This window comes from Rhincodon typus, chromosome 5 (genome assembly GCF_021869965.1).
Source record: "Rhincodon typus isolate 14 chromosome 5, sRhiTyp1.1, whole genome shotgun sequence".
NCBI lineage: Eukaryota > Metazoa > Chordata > Chondrichthyes > Orectolobiformes > Rhincodontidae > Rhincodon > Rhincodon typus.
Window position 1 is genome coordinate 25,365,639 of NC_063336.1, and position 16,337 is coordinate 25,381,975.

At 38.6% G+C, this 16,337-nt stretch overlaps 1 protein-coding gene across 1 annotated transcript in view; it reads left to right on the forward strand.

Moving 5' to 3' along the window:
- The window catches only part of LOC125483104 (E3 ubiquitin-protein ligase HACE1-like), a 30,663-nt gene extending 18,628 nt beyond the window's left edge, over positions 1 to 12,035 (forward strand). The window contains exons 7-10 of the mRNA XM_048596705.1: positions 1,883 to 1,981; positions 3,298 to 3,368; positions 9,765 to 9,878; positions 11,161 to 12,035. Of these exons, the coding sequence (XP_048452662.1) occupies positions 1,883 to 1,981; positions 3,298 to 3,368; positions 9,765 to 9,878; positions 11,161 to 11,263 (387 nt within the window). The 3' untranslated portion in view covers positions 11,264 to 12,035. The remainder of the gene's footprint in view (positions 1 to 1,882; positions 1,982 to 3,297; positions 3,369 to 9,764; positions 9,879 to 11,160) is intronic.
- The last annotated feature ends 4,302 nt before the right edge of the window (positions 12,036 to 16,337 follow it).

Consider the following 16,337-nt stretch of genomic DNA (forward strand, 5'->3'; position numbering starts at 1 on the left):
GACATTGAGTAGCAGCAAGATCTACAAGATGCACTGCAGGAATTCCCAAAAGATCCTCAAAGCACATTCCAAACCCATGACCTCTACCCTCTAGAAGGACAAGGGCAGTAGATACATGGGAACTACATCACCTGCACATTCCTCTCCAAGCCACTCACCATCCTGATTTGTAGAGGAATGGTGAGATATTTCCTGTGGCAGGGTCAAAATCATTAACAGCATTGTGGGTATACCTACAACACATGGACTACAGCAGTTCAAGAAGGCAGCTCACGATCACCTTCTCAGTGGCATCTAGGGATGGGCAATAAATGCTGGCCAACCAGTGGTTCCCATGTCCCTTAAGTGAATAACAAGAACATTGTCTGAAATGCAGAGGATCCGGTCTAATGGATTTAAGTCCCATTAAATTTTTCCAGTACTTTTTAAAAAAAAATCACTAATATTTTGCAGTTTTTCATCCACACTCGACCATTGTTTATTTCTCAGATTTTTTTTTAGCGTTTTCCTGTAGTTTTTCTGCCACTTCCTTATTCTCCATTATAAATTGTGTCATAACAGACCCAAATTTGTTTCTGCTAGTTGTGCTAAGTTTGAAGCATGCTAATCATTTGAAATTCAAGTTTAATGTTTTCGGATCTCTGCGATCCAATTACAAGTTCTTGTATCTAGTTTACTTAGAACTTTTTATTAAGTTATTAACTGCTCCCAATGCAAAACATGCTTTTGACAATTCATAATCAAGAAATTTGAATAAATGAGTGTCTCAACTTCCATTGAACTCACACTACGTTTGAATTATTGTCATTTTTTAAAAACCAATAAAGGGATTTTAATAAAATGTTTCCCTACATTCATTACTTCATGTAGGATTGGAAACCTCTATGCTGAGGGAGAAAATAGCAATCTGAACATTTAAGTAACCCCATTTATTTTTCTGATTGGATTGGCGTATGTTGATTTGTGTTCTGTTCTTCTGGAGAATGGGTCCACGTTTGAGTCCTCTGTAGATACAGCTGTTTCTTTCAAACCCTTTTCTAGAGATGGTGAGGGATGAAGTATCTGTTTATCTTCTGTTCGTAGTTAAATGGTCTCAAAATCAAAGTCATGTCTGAGAATTGAGCAAAAAAATCGTTCTTCCACTGCCTGGAAAGGAGGAAGTAACAGTTTTTGCATTCTGGCATGTATGTGACTTCATATACAAAGTAACATGATTTCTTAACTGTCCTATCAACACAGTAGCTCCTGCGTGCAATAAATTGGGAAAAAATGAGGTTTACATCTTTCAAGCACTAGATTAACAAATACAGGCACAGTGAAAGCTGTAGATGTGGATAATCTAGTATAATCTAGTTAGCCTCTAATTGAAATTAACTTTATTTTGCAACTAAATAAGTGTAGATGAGCTTTTTGAACAGTGTTTAATTTTGGAACTTGTAGTTTGGCTATTGAGCTCTTGTGCTATGTACATTTAGGCTGTTAGGACTTTGAAATTGAAAACACAATTTTCCTAATAATTAATTCATGTGAGTGTGCCAGTCTGTGGACAATTTTATCCCAATTAACTAAGATTAAACGCTTTTCAGGACAATTGCAGTGGATCAAAACCTTCCATGCAGATTCCTGGAGAACAGTGATACTGGAGACTCAAGAAAGAACGTCAGTTTGTAGTCAGTCTTAGACTTAAGTTAGAAAAGGGCTATGAGAGTGGCAAAAAAAAATGAATAGCTTTGGGGATTTGATTGAACCAGGTGTGAAGAAGGGGTAGATGAATAGAAATAAAGCTATAATAGAACCAAAATAGTAATTCCAATTAGAAATAAAATTGATATGCTTTTAAAAGTATTTATATTATCCATCTCTTTTATTCTCTTATCTATAGGAGTTGCTACTCTCCGGGATGCCAGAGATTGACGTGGCTGACTGGAAACGGAATACTGAATACACAAGTGGCTATGAGAAAGATGACCCAGTGATACAGGTATCATTAGTATCAGCTAGAAAAATGGAAAACCTAAAAATCGAATCCATTTGATGTGTTCTTTAATTCTTAGGCATCTTACCTTAATATTCAGGCATCAGTATTATAACAATGCTAGAGCTAAGTCCTGATGGAAATAGCAGGACAAATTTATACAAAGGATGTACACAATGCAAAAAAAACTTTTCAATAATAAACAATGGTAAACAAATAATCAATAAAACGCAAAAGTTTAGTTCACTGATCAAAAAATAATCAAAATTTAATTCCAGAAGCCTTGCAAATCTTTGGTGACATTGTATTTGTACTTTGCCCTGCTGGTTCGTGACATCAACTGAAGTTTTTTGTCTCATGCATTGTCACTCACTTGAGAAAGAATTAAAAATGTTTTTGGTTTTAGAAGAACCAAAGATAACGTTGGATATAGAAATGCATGAACAAATAACTTAACCATGCAATGGTATTTCTGATCTGCTGTAGATTATAGTGAAGTTGAAGTAATTTAGTATTTACTATTATGCATAAATCACTAGAGGTACAAGAATAATTTGACTATATCATAATATTGCAGCCTTGGTTGAATTCTAGTCAACAGTAGTCTGAATATTCAATGTTCTGAGTTACAACATAATATGGTTTAGAACAGAATTAGAGTTAAAAATTTAGCACTTACTCTGATCACCAAGTATCTGAAAGCACTTTATGGGTAATGAACTACTTTTGAAGTGTAGTCACTGTTTAGCAAAGTAGCATTTCTCAATCTGTATTCAAAATATCAAAAATAGGTTTCGTGGTTAGACGATCTGTCAAATGGCCATGCACAACTTTGTGCTCAGCTGTAGACAGACTGTTCTCATTTGTACATACTCATGTGGTAGACTACTGTAGTGTCAACAGTAAATGCTGCTGTCCAGCATCTGTTGGGATAAACAGGTTAATGTTTCAGGCCTGCAGCTTTTTATGAAATCTGGAAAAAGTTACAGTTCCAACAGTTGAAAGTGATAAACGAAAGGGAAGGCCTGTGATTGGATGGAAGACAGGTGTGATTTCAGCCAAAAGCAGAATGTGGTCTATTTGTAACATTTTTGGTTGTATTTCCACATCCAAGGTACTTTGCCTTTGGTATTATGGTGATGTCCTGGTTGTAGTACTGGACTGATAATCTAGAGAACACCAGTTTGAATACCACAACAGTCATTCAAGAATTTGAATCTGGAAGTACATCATAGAATCAGTAAAAATGAGCATGTGAATAATGAGAAATTCTGCACACAAATAATATTTTATATCATTGTTAATCTTTTTTGTTTTTCAAGTGGTTCTGGGAGGTTGTGGAAGCACTAACCCAAGAAGAATGTGTTTTATTATTGCAGTTTGTTACAGGCAGGTAAGATGTTCTCCGATCTGAAGCTATAATGTATTTGAACATCTGCAGATTTGATTTGTATTGTTGGTGCAAAGTGCTACATTATAGTTATTCCTAATGTAATTATTTAAATTGCTGCAAATTAGACTTTAATACAGTGTTTTGTGTTTTACAATTTCGCCAACTGCATCAGAAATTAATTTTATCAGGATAAAGTGGATAGAGATTTGGAGCAGAGGAATATATAGTTGGAGAGAACAGAGCAGTGAGATTAATTTTGGACTGCTGTAGTAAAGAACTGATATGGAAATGATAGGATGAATGGTTTCCTCTTGTGCTGTAAATGTCTGCATTTCTCCCCTGCAGAATAGAATATCCTTTATTGTGACAAGTACCCAAGTACAGGAGTACAATGAAAAGTTGACAATGTCTGCTATCTTAGGTACAAAGTACTGAAGTAGTGATCATAGATACAAAATTCAGAAATAAAGGGAAAAAGAAAGGAACAAAAGTTACATAGCTGTTCATTGTATAAGTTTAAAAAATGAGAATAAAATTAAAAAGATGATGAGCATTAATCTTTCAGTAGATCAGTGCGAGGGCTTCCACATGTGGTCTGCCCAGGCTTGCAAGCTGCTGACCGCTTGCATCCGTCCCCAGTCCAACAACTGTCCCACTCTGTATGGACCTCCCGCCCACTGGCTCTCCCAGCTCTGCTCTGGCCTCCAGCCCACTCTGCAGCATGCCTCCAGCCCTCTCTACCTCAGGAGAGAACACCATGTGGGGAAAAACCGGTAAAAAAAAAGAAGAAAATGGAAAATAAACAGAAGAAGCAGAGGAGAGCTCCATTTGGAGCATCTACTCTGCTGCCACCTTGACCAGTAGGTCTATTATATAGCTCTTACTGTATTTCTCCAGTTGTGTACATCTGGAGATTTGGTACTGGATACCAGGTGAAATGTGGCAATGGGGGATGAAACATAGAATTGTACAGCCCAGGAACAGGCCCTTCATCCCATGATGTTGTGCCAAACATGATGCCAAATTAAACTAATCCCTTCTGCCTGCCCTTGATCCATATCCCTCCATTGCTTGCATATTCACATGCGTAGCTAAAAGTCCCTTAAGTACCCCTATTGTAATTGCCTCTACCACCACCCTGAGCAGCGTGCTCCACCCTCGTGCCACACTCTCTGTAAAAAGACAAAAATTTGCCTGTCAGTTTGAACTTTCCCCCTTCACCTTAAGTGCTTGCCCACCTAGTTTTAGACATTTCAACTCTGGGGAAAAGAATTCTGACTGTCAGCCCTACCTATGCATCAAATAATGTTGGTGATTTCTATCAAGTCTCCCCTCGACTTCCACTGCTCCAGAAAAAACAGCCCAAGTTTTTCTACCTCTCTTCATAGTTCATAACCTCTAATCCAGGCAGCATTCTGGTAAACCTCTTCTGCACCCTCCAAGGCCTCCTCATCCTTCCAGTAATGTGGTGACCATAATTGAATGCAGTCCTCTAAACGTGGCCTAACCAAAGTCTTTTAAATCTGTGACATGACATCCTGAGTCTTGTACTCTATTCCCTGACCAATAAAGGCAAGCATGTCATACACCTTTGCCATCTTATCTACTTGCATGGTCACTTTCAGGATCTGTGGACTTGAACCCCAAGATCCCTCTGCGCATCAATGCTGTTCACGGTCAACCTTCTACGCTATCCACAACTCCACCGATCTTTGTATTGTCTGCAAACTTACTAACTCACCCATCTACATTTTCATCCAAGTTATTTACAAATATCACAAACAGCAGAGGTCTCAGTATGGATCCCTGTTTAACATAACTAGTCATGGACCTCCAGCCTAAAAAAACATTCCACCACTGCCTCTCTGCCTTCTGTGGGCAAGCCAATTCTGAACCCACGCAGCCAAGTCACCGTGGATCCTATGCATCTGAATCTTTTAGATGAGCCTACCATGAAGTACCTTGTCGAAAGCCTTATTAAATTCCATGTAGACAACTTCCACCCTCATCGATCACTTTTGTCATCTTGAAAAATTCAATTGTTGGTAAGATGTGACCTGCCCTGCACAAAGCCATGCTGACTGACCCTAATTAGGCCATGTTTTACCAAATATGCATAAACCCTGTTCTGAAGAATTTGCTCCCAATAGCTTCCCAACCACCGATTTGAGACTCACTAGTCTATAGCTTCCCGGATTATCCCTATTTCCCTTCTTGACTAGAGGAACAACATTAGCTACTCGCCAGCCCTCTGGGACCTGTCCAGTGGCTAATGAGGATAGAAAGATCTTGGTCAAGGCCTCACTAATCTCGTCTCTTGCCCCTCTCCATACCCTACGGTAGATAGCTTTGGGGCCTGGGGACTTATCCACCTTTAATACTCTTCAAGAGACCCAACACCACTTCTTTCTTAATCTCAAAATGCTCAAGCATATTAGCATGTTCCACACAAATCTCATCATCCTCCATATCCTTTTCCTGGGTGGATACTGACACAAAGTACTCATTTAGGATCTCATCCGCATCCTCTGCCTCCAAGCACAAGTTCCATCCTTTATCCTTGAATGTTCCTGTCTTCTCCCGACTTATCCTGTTGTTTTTAATGTATTGAGAGAATGCCTTGGGATTCTCTTTAACCTTACTTGCCAAATTCATTTCATGACCCCTTCTTGCTTTCCTAATTCCCTGCTTGAGTTGTTAGCTGCTTTCTTTATATTCCTCACGGGCCCTATTCAGCTTCCTAAACCTTACGTATGCTTCTTTTTTTTTCCCTTTTGACTAAATTCATAACCTCTCATTATCCAAGGGTCCCTTACCGTGCCGTCCTTATCCTTCCTCCTTACTGGAACATTATGGTCCTGAACACCCATTAGCAGGTCTTTAAACAATTCCCACATGTTAAATAAAAGCCGAACGAACTGCGGATGCTGTCAATCAGGAACAAAAACAGAAGTTGCTGGAAAAGCTCAGCAGGTCTGGCAGCATCTGTGGAGAAAAAAATCAGAGTTAACATTTTGCATCCAGTGACCCTTGCTCAGAGGAAGTTCTGAGGAAGAGTCACCAGACCTGAAACGTTAACTCTGATTTTTTTTTTTTTCTCCACAGATGCTGCCAGACCTGCTGAGCTTTTCCAGCAGCTTCTGTTTTTGTTCCCACATGTCAAATGTGGACTTGCCTGATAACAGCACCTCCTAATTAACAGTCCCTAGCTCCTGCCTAATACTGATGCAATTTGCCCTCCCCCAATTTAGTACCTTGCCACAAGGTCCTGACTTATCCCTCTTCATAGCCATCTTAAAATTTAAGGAGTTAGAGACAAAAAAAATCTGTAAATGCTGGAATCCACAGTACACAAACAGGAGCCTGGAAGAACATGGCAGCCAGGCAACATCTGGAGGAAAGGAGAAGACAACTTAAGGAGTAGTGATCACTGTTACCAAAATGCTCTCCCACTGAATGGTCAGTCACCTGGCCAGGCTCATTAGCCAGTACAGGGTCCAGTATGTCTTCCCCCGCCCCAGTTGGGCTATCCTCATACTGTTTCACGAAGCCCTCTTGGATGCACATAACAAATTCTGCCCTGTCTAAGCCTCATGCTTTAAGGGAGTCCTGGTCAATATTGGGGAAGTTCAAGTCACTCACAATGACAACCCAGTTGTTAATGCATCTTTCTATAATCTACATATTTGTTCCTCAATGTCTTGGTGGCTGTTGTGAGGCCTATAGTATAATCCTATCAGTGATTGCACCCATCTTATTTTTGAGCTGTACTCATATTATCTCAGTGGGTGAGCCCTCCAGTATGTTCTCCCTGATTGGTAATGCAACTCCTCCACCTTTTCACCTTCCTCTATCTTGTGTAAAACCCTGGATGATTGAGCAGCCAGTCCTATCCCCCTCTCAACCAAGTCTCTGTAATGGCCACAACATCATCGTCCTACGTACTGATCCAGGCTTTAAACTCCTCTCCCTTACCTAGAATACTCACTCCTTGCATTGAAATAAACACTCTTCAGCCCATTAGTATCATTTGTGTTTATTTACCTGTCTCTGCCTGTCCTTCCTTTCTGATTTACTGGTCCTGACATGTACCTTCCCCTCAATTCCTCCACTTGCTGACCTATTGCTCTGGTTCCCAGCCCCTGCTACTCTAGTTTAAACTCTCCCGAATAGCACTAGCGAACCTCCCTGCAAGGATATTGGTTCCCCTCCAGTTTACTTGCAATCCATTCCTCCTGTACAGGTCACCCCTGTCCCAGAAGAGGTCCCAATGATTCAAGAACCTGAAACCCTGCCCTCTGCACTAGATCCTTAGCCATGCATTCATTTCTCCTATCTTTCTATTCCGTGCCTCACCAGCACATGGTACTGGTAGTAACCCAGAGATTACTACCCTCCAGGTCCTGTTTTTTAACTCTTTCTTAACTCCCTATGCTCACTCCACAGGACCTCATCCCTCTTTCTACTTATGTTGTTGGTACCAATGTGCACCACAGCCTCTAGCTGCTCACCTTCCTTCTTAAGAATTTTCTGCAATTGCTCAGAGATATCCTTGACCCTGGCACCAGAGAGGCAACACACCATCCTGGAGTCTCGAACACAGCCACAGAAATGCCTGTCTGTGCCCCTAACTAGTGAGTTTCCTACCACTGTCACTCGCTTGGATCTTACCTAGCCCTGCTCTACAGCAGAGTCCATTGTGGTGCCACAGCCCTGGCTGCTGCTGTTATACTCCCCTGTGTCCCAGCAGTATCCGAAATAGTATACCTGTTAGAGGGGAATAGCCGGAGGAGACTCCTGCAGTACCTGCCTGCCTCTCGTGGCAACCACCCATCGACCTGACTGAACCTGTGGTGTCACCATTTCTCTGTAACTAGTGTCTATCACACTCTCTCTGTCCCCTGTATGCTCCCTTGTGTGTCCAACAGCCGCTCCAACTGAATGATGTGGTCTAAGGAACTGCAACTGGTCACACTTCCTGCAGGCATAGTGGCCAGGGACACTAGACTGCTCCCTAATCTCCCACATCTGGCAGGAGGAGCAGACCACTGCCCTAACTGCTATCTCTGCCCCTTTACAGTAAGGAAGATTTAAAAAAAAAACATACCTTGCTTGCCTTACTCACTGAAGCCCAGTATTCAACTAAGCCCACCCTTGTACCAACTAGCAGCACTAACTGGTTACTTAAATTACAATGCAATTTTTACAAACAGATCAAACACCCTCTAGGCTACAACAAACTTCCTATCAGCTTGTCTCAATCTCTCTCTCTCCTCCTCCTATTTTTTGGTTAGAGGAGGTGGGAAGGATGGAAACACTACAGTGTTGTAATGCTTGGGGCTCACCGTTCCTTGACACCTGGTTCTTCCTCACTCCGCTGATTAGTCATGGTGACTGAGCCGACTTCTCCCAGAATGCTCCCTGCCGAAGTCTCTCTGCCATTCTCTATTGGATGTTTACTTGTATCGTTACAGTTGGATTAAATTTAGCATTTTTAAAATTTATTTATATAGCACCTTTAACACAGTAAAACAACCCAAAGTATATCACTGGAGTATTAATAATCAAAATTTGCTGCTGAGGATCATGAGATTGTAAGATGGAAGACCAGAAGCTGGCACAATGCGATTAGTTTCAAGAAGCACCGTAAAGGAAGAAATGGTGGAGAGATTTAGGGAAATAATTCTAGGGCTTCAGGCCTAGACAGCTAAACACATGGCAGCAATGGCACAGTGATCAAAAATCAGTAATTTTTTTTTGCCTAGTAAGGGGAAGAAGTCTTGTTGAAGCTAATTTATTATGAGTAACAGCATTAGAAGCCCATTTAGTTAAGAAGCTTTAACTGGGAAAGATGATGTTCGAATTATCAGGATTGTTTTATAATTTCAGAAGGCTTTCACTAAACTTCTTTTCGGTGTCCTTTAATATTTCTGTTGGAGTGAAAAGCTATTGTCCTATCTTTGGTATTGACTTTGAGATAACAGTGTGGAGTTGGAGGAACGCACCAGGCTGGGCAGCATTTGAGGAGCAGGAAAGTTGACGTTTCGTGTCGGGACCCTTTTCTTTCTTCTGCAGAAGGGTCCCGACCTGAAAACGGCAACTTTCCTGCACCTCTGATGCTGCCTGGCCTGCTGTGTTCCTCCAGCTCCACACTGTTATTTCTGACTCCAGCATTGACAGTTCTTAATATCGCTGTTGACTTTGAAACCTATATTTGGAAATTGAAAGGATAGAGCTCATCACTGTTCACAGTAATAAGGATAATGAAAGTTGACACTCTAAATTGAAGTGACATGTTTATATTAATTTGTTGTATTCTTGAATGCTCTGTTATGACAGTGTTCGGCATTTATTTACTGAAAATATTGATGAATTTCTATGTTTGTATTCTCAAAGCTCTAGAGTCCCTCACGGTGGCTTCGCATATCTCATGGGTGGCAGTGGTTTGCAGAAATTCACAATAGCTGCTGTACCGTACACTTCAAACCTCTTGCCAACATCCAGTACCTGGTATGTAAGTTCACATGTAAGACAAAACATAGCAGGCATTTATGTAAACTGAGGTGAGGCAAAGCAAAGACTTTCTTTAATTTCATCTGTTATAAAATGAAATATAGAAATACCTTATGCAGTTTCATCAAATGTTTTGACTTTCATAAGATTTCAGCCTTTAAAATACTATGAAGGAAGATAAATGCAAACAACAGAACTAATGCAAATGTCGTAGATCCACATCACAAAGTAGTGAATAATATACTGGAAGTGTTCAAAATTTTCTGGTCGTGCAGCAATGTCTGCAGCAAAACCACCTTCCAAGTTCCATCAGGAAATGAAACATTCAACTGTATTTGCATTTAGTTGGCAGTTTTAGCATCCTTTAAACATGTTTCTATCTACTTTGAGTAATCGAAGTATTTATTGGCCATGTCAACTGTCACATGGCCAAAGCAGTCAATAGATATTTATTCCAAATGCAAAAGTTATTTATATTTATGGTATCTGTAGAGTGCAGATTATTTAAATATTTTGGTTTATTTGGTTCAGGGTAGAATGTTTTAGGATATGTAGATCATGCCATTCAGTCAGTTCTTGCAAGTTTAAGTTGGAATCCTGAACTTTTTTGAGATATTTCAGGGAATTGTAGACACCTTTTACAACTTTGTGCATGATTCTCACTTGGGTGAGATAATCAGAGAGCAATTTTGGAACTGAAAATAGAAAAGAAGCATTTGGAGAGAATGAACAGAATTTCGTTTATATATATTTAGTTATATAAAATAATAATATATCTATAAATATTTTATTTTATATAGTAAAATATTAGTACTTTATATAAAAAAAAACTAAAGTACTAACATTTTACTCTTTTTAAATTAATAAACCAGCTTGCCATCTTTCGGCATGTGGACGTATGCAAATTGCAAGCAAAACAATGCAGCAATATATTGATCAAACATTGGCTTTTTGAATCAAGGGTTTTAGGGATAGTTTTCTAAATTTGCATGACTCTAAGGAGCATCTTCCACCATTTGAGCATTCCATAAATTTTGAGTACTGTCTGCACGTTTTTGATAAAAAGTAATGACTAGACATTTGGCTCATTTTGTGACTTGACTTCCTTCATTGTTATGGTATAGCATGGCTAAGACTTCTTAACATGCATACATTCTATAACTTACATGCTTACTTTGTATTGTGTTTTGTTAGATTAATTGGTCTAAATTAGTTCTTTTACAGATTAATGTATTGTGACTTGTAATAATGATGCTTACAGTACCTCAATGTTTTTCAGCATCAATATGTTAAAATTGCCAGAATATCCCAGCAAAGAGAACCTGAAGGATCGAATTCTTGTTGCATTACACTGTGGGAGCTATGGTTACACAATGGCATAAAGAAGGCTGAAAGTTGAAAATGGCTCCTGAAGAGACCTTCACTGCTTAAATGTTTTGAGTAATGCTTCTGATTTTGAAGAACTCTCCCTAGGTTCATATGCAAATTTCTGTGGTAGCACATCTGTATATGCATGTTAATATTCGTGTAAAGCATTATGCCTGTGTGTGTACTTTGGCGATCTACGTTTTTTTAAAGATGTTATGTTTTGGTACAACTAATTATGTATTTGTGATGAACTGTAGAAATTTTGCTGCACATTGCCAAACATTTGGCATTATGAAATCAAAAGTGCCATGCCTGCAGGTGTACTCTGTACGCTTTAATCGGTGGCTAGGGTATACAAGTTCTATTGCCAAGCTTCATACATTAATGATAGGGAAGAAAAAATGAGAGAAAGTCAAGATCTCATTGTATTTTTTGTAAGATAGGTATCAGACATTTTATATTTTTTGTGAAGATATAAAGTTTAGTTTATTACTCAGACTTCACAATTTAACATCATTGAAATGGAGGGTATTGTCAGTCAAAATTACAGAATATATAGTATAGTCTACCCTAACAGCCAAATTACTTTGCAGAATTTCCTCAATGCAATATCAGCTATTTAGTGATTAAAGTTTCATATTAAGTATTTGTACATTGTGAAAATTATGCATTGTATATATTGCTTGAAGTCCTGTATATTTGTATTTGTAGGATATGATGCAGATGCTCATGTATCTTCCTGTTGTGCATGTCTTTTTTAAACTATTAAATTTTTTAAAGAATTAAGTCTTTTTTTACTTAATGCAAGCAAGATAATATTACTGTGATAGTCTATAATATATTAGAATCAAGTCATAAAGCCTGTTGTCGAGTGGCATCTGCTCTGGGGCTCCCTCTCAATTTATTTGCTTCTCCATCTTTTGTAATTAAGAACACAGGGTCAGATTACCAAATGATTTTTGTTTGTTAGATTATTAACTAATCATGATGATTGAATTTAATGTTAAGTTTGGAAAGAGAAATATAACAGCGTAACCACGATTGTAGATTTGGATTAACAGATGACCGCATACCGGTCAATTGCAGTGTAGTAAAATTATAGGTGAACAGTGGGAGTTCAAATAAAGGCATGAAACTTTAATAGAACTGATATATATCCCTACGGAGTAAAATGTCTCCTCCCCAAAAGAAACAACCATGCTTGACAAATGAAGTGTGATGAGATTAAACTAAAGGAAAAAGCAAAGAGAATAAATCCAGAGACAAGGATAAATGTGAAGAATAGCCTTGGAAGACAAAAGGTGTAAAAAAAGAAATATAAATAAAAATGAGTATATCATGGCTCAAGTGTATGGTTGAAGAACAATAATAGATGGTTTGATGATCTTTTTAAAACATTTGCAGGTTACCTTGCAAATGAAAACGAGGAAACAGTAGTTGAATGATTACTTTGTGCTAGTCTTCACAGAAGAGGATAAGATAGCAGATATGTTAAGAAAACTAATCACAAAGTAATAACTCGCCAAAATTCAAGTAAAGAAGGAAAACGATGAGGACACAATAATGCCACCAGAGACTGTCAAATCCACAGGACCTGATGGTTTTAAAGGAATGGCAATTTCAAATATTTCAATTGCAGCTTTCCAAAGCATGCTTGATCCCATAAGATTGAAAATTTGGAAAATGTGACTGTTATTTAAGGTGACAGCAAGAATCCAGTAAGATGTTTGAATCTATAAGAGCAAATTGACTAAGCATATGGAGAAATTGGAGTGGATTAAAGAGAGCCAATAAAAATTTCTAAAGAGTAAGGCATGCCTAACAAATAATAGAGAAATTTTGAGAAAATTACTAAACCGTAAATAAAAGGACCAAAGTAAGGGTTGAGCTTAAAGTTTTTGGGAAGACTTGTAGCCCATGTTGGATGGAGTTGTTGATTTGTTCACCGAGCTGGTAGATGTTTCGTCACCATACCAGGTAACATCAGTGTGCCTCTGTAGAAGCGTTGTCGGTCTGTCCTGCTTGTTATTATGATGCAGAGAATTTTTTAAATTTTACTGAGAGGGTTATGAACCTTTGCAATTCTATACGGCAGAGGTCCATGGATGCTCAGCCTTTGTTAGAAATTGATTTATAGAATTCGATGATGGAGTAAATTATGGAATAGGTGAGTCATTGAAGTGTTTGCCCAGCCGTGAATGAATTAAATGGCATGATAGACTTGACAGACTGAAATGTCTAATCCTGTTCCGAAGATCCTAGTAGATAAGAGAGAGTCCTTGGGGCTAATTTATGACTTTCAGAAGGTACTTAATAAGGTTCCACATTGATAGTTTCCGATGCTTATGAGAAAATTTTTATTCTTAATGTCGAGGAAAGAATATCTAGTTTTTTCCTTGAGGTTCCAATGATGAGATTATTACTTTATTTCCATACATTTTTGCCTCATTAATACCCCAACTGACCTCATTTAAATGCCACTCGCAATTTTCTTCTCTCGAAATTAGATGATAATTCGCAACTTGAAAGAGTAGTTACTGTGGCAGCTCACTACTTGCTTCTCTGGCTTCCATTCACCAGTATCTCATTGTGTATCCCATGGACATCCTCTTCTATCCTGTGTTCACCTGAAGTTGGCATCAGCATATAATCTTCGTCATCACGTTCGCATGGCTGAGCTCAGTCTGACTCAAAATCCACTTCAGTCCTTCAGAACTTTACTTTGGAGCTCACTGACCCCTTTCACTTTCAGGCTCTTGCCACGTTGCTTTGCATACTGGGATGCAGCCAACTCTCGCATCTTTTGGATTGTGACTTCGTTTCTCAGTGCTGATTTATATCACACTGGGAGGTTAAACACCTCTATGGATTGCATTGCATTTTAGCCAGAAGAGTGAGTTGTTGTAAAGAATGAGGTGGGTGACAATTTTTGAGTGTAAATGCTGCCTCAAATAAGGAAGTTGATGGTTCGTGAGTATGGGGAGGTTTGTGCAGGGTAAAAGAGAGAACATAATGGCAGTGCAGAAGATCATTGACTTATTTCCTACACTGCTGTGCATTCCATCTGACCCTGGAAGCGGCAGTGACCCGACCTGCTATTTGTGGCCAGGTTGGCTGTGTTTGGTGCCTTGTACTTTCTCGTGGTCTGCCAGTTATAGGATTACCTTCTTCTCAACCACTCCGTCCACAGGACCTCCATGATATGGCATCTGCCATCAAAAATAATATTCTAAAAGTGGGAAAACCCTGTTGATTACAGTCTTTGCCATCACAGGCAAATTGATGTGGTTAGCAGAAGGTTATAGAGTTGAAATAATTGATAATGAGCTTGAATTAGAAAGATGTGATTTGTATATCCAATAATGAATGATAGAGTTGGGTGTCAAAGATTGTATTTTTTAATCAATGGCTTGTGACTGTCTGTAGAGTGAACCAATAAACTGATGATGCGAATAGGTGGCAGCATAATAAGTCACGCTGATTTTAGTATAAAATTAAAGACAAACCTATTGGGATGGATTTCCGTGCAAAAAAATTTGGGGCCATACACTTTGAATAATTTTTAAAATGATGAAAATCAAGGAATGGTAGCGGTGCAAAGAGATTTAACGGCATGTGCATACAGGCCATGAAAATCTAATTGACAAGAAAGGCTGAAGGAACATGAGCCTCATGTTTGGGGAGCAGGAACATAAAGGAGGAAATATGTTTCAGCTGTTTTTTCAAAAACAAAACAAATCTGGTTGGACCAAATTTGAAATACTGTGTGCAGTTCTGGGCACTGCACCTTATTGAGGATAATATCGGCCTCGGTAGGAATGCTGCACCAATTCAACAAAATATTACAAGTGCTATGCAAGTTAAATTATAAAACAAAAACTAGCTCCACGTTACCTGAAATATTGAGATTTTTAGAATTTTGAAAGAGAAATGCTTTCAGTTGTTGGGACAGCGTAGGATAACACAGCAGGCCTTTCAGGAGAGAAAGGTTGGGGAAAATTTCTTTGTAAAAAGGGTGATAAAAATGCATACTCCTTGCACAAAAAATACTGTGCCAGCTTGATAAATAAACTGAACTTGAAGTTGTTCGGTTGTTCCTAGCCATGAATAATGAAGGATATACAGCCAAGACAAGTAATTGGATTTAGAATACAGATACGTTGTACCCTTATTCCTATGCTCCTAATACTTCTCAAATTCTCATCTTATCTTTCAGACAACTTTTACCCACACTATTTTCTCTATGCTCATTTTTGTGGCCCCTCAAGGTATTCTTTTATGTTCAAGATGCTATATAAAGGTGAATTATTTTTAGAAGTTGAAATTGCAACATTATGGACAATGTGTAGCGTATAAACATTGAGCTGTCACAACAAAGGCACAGATTGTAATCCCGTGCTGTATTAAGAAATCTGGTAATCCACTTTACCAATAAGTATACAACGAAATAGAAAAGACTAGAAATTTACAGAAAACAGTGTCAAAATCTAATCATAGTACCTGTGTTTATTGCATTAAATCTCTAATTCACTGTCAGCGAATTCTTTGATAAGCCACAAATATTCACTTGGTGTGTTGTTCTGCTTTCTCAGATAATATGTCATGATTCAAAACTTGCTTCCCAAAAAGAAATCTCAGCATTTTATTTGGTTCAGAGTCAATCTTGTTGTAGGATGAGTCGAAATAATTGGAAACCCCAAAGGGACAAAGCTATCTGAAGATTGGAATTAATTTCCCAATGCTGGTATCATTTTAGTGTGAAATATTCATCAATTGGGATGAAGTTCATTTTTAGTGGTGCAAATTGAGGATTGATGGAATGTCTATTTGTTGGATGCTCTGCTTGTTATCTTCTTAAAGAATTTAACTAAATTTGATAGACATGATTTCTCCTTCATGAAGTCATGCTGACTCTGCTTGATTATATTATGTAGTTTTAAATGGTTGCCTTCTGTGTATTGCTGACCAGAACAGCCATTAGTCTGTGGATCTCTTTCTGTCCAAAACTCGATACCAAAAATCTATCCCCAGGTAGCATAACTGCTCTTAACCTCATTTACAGGTGTGAACCTTTTGCACTTTGCTCCC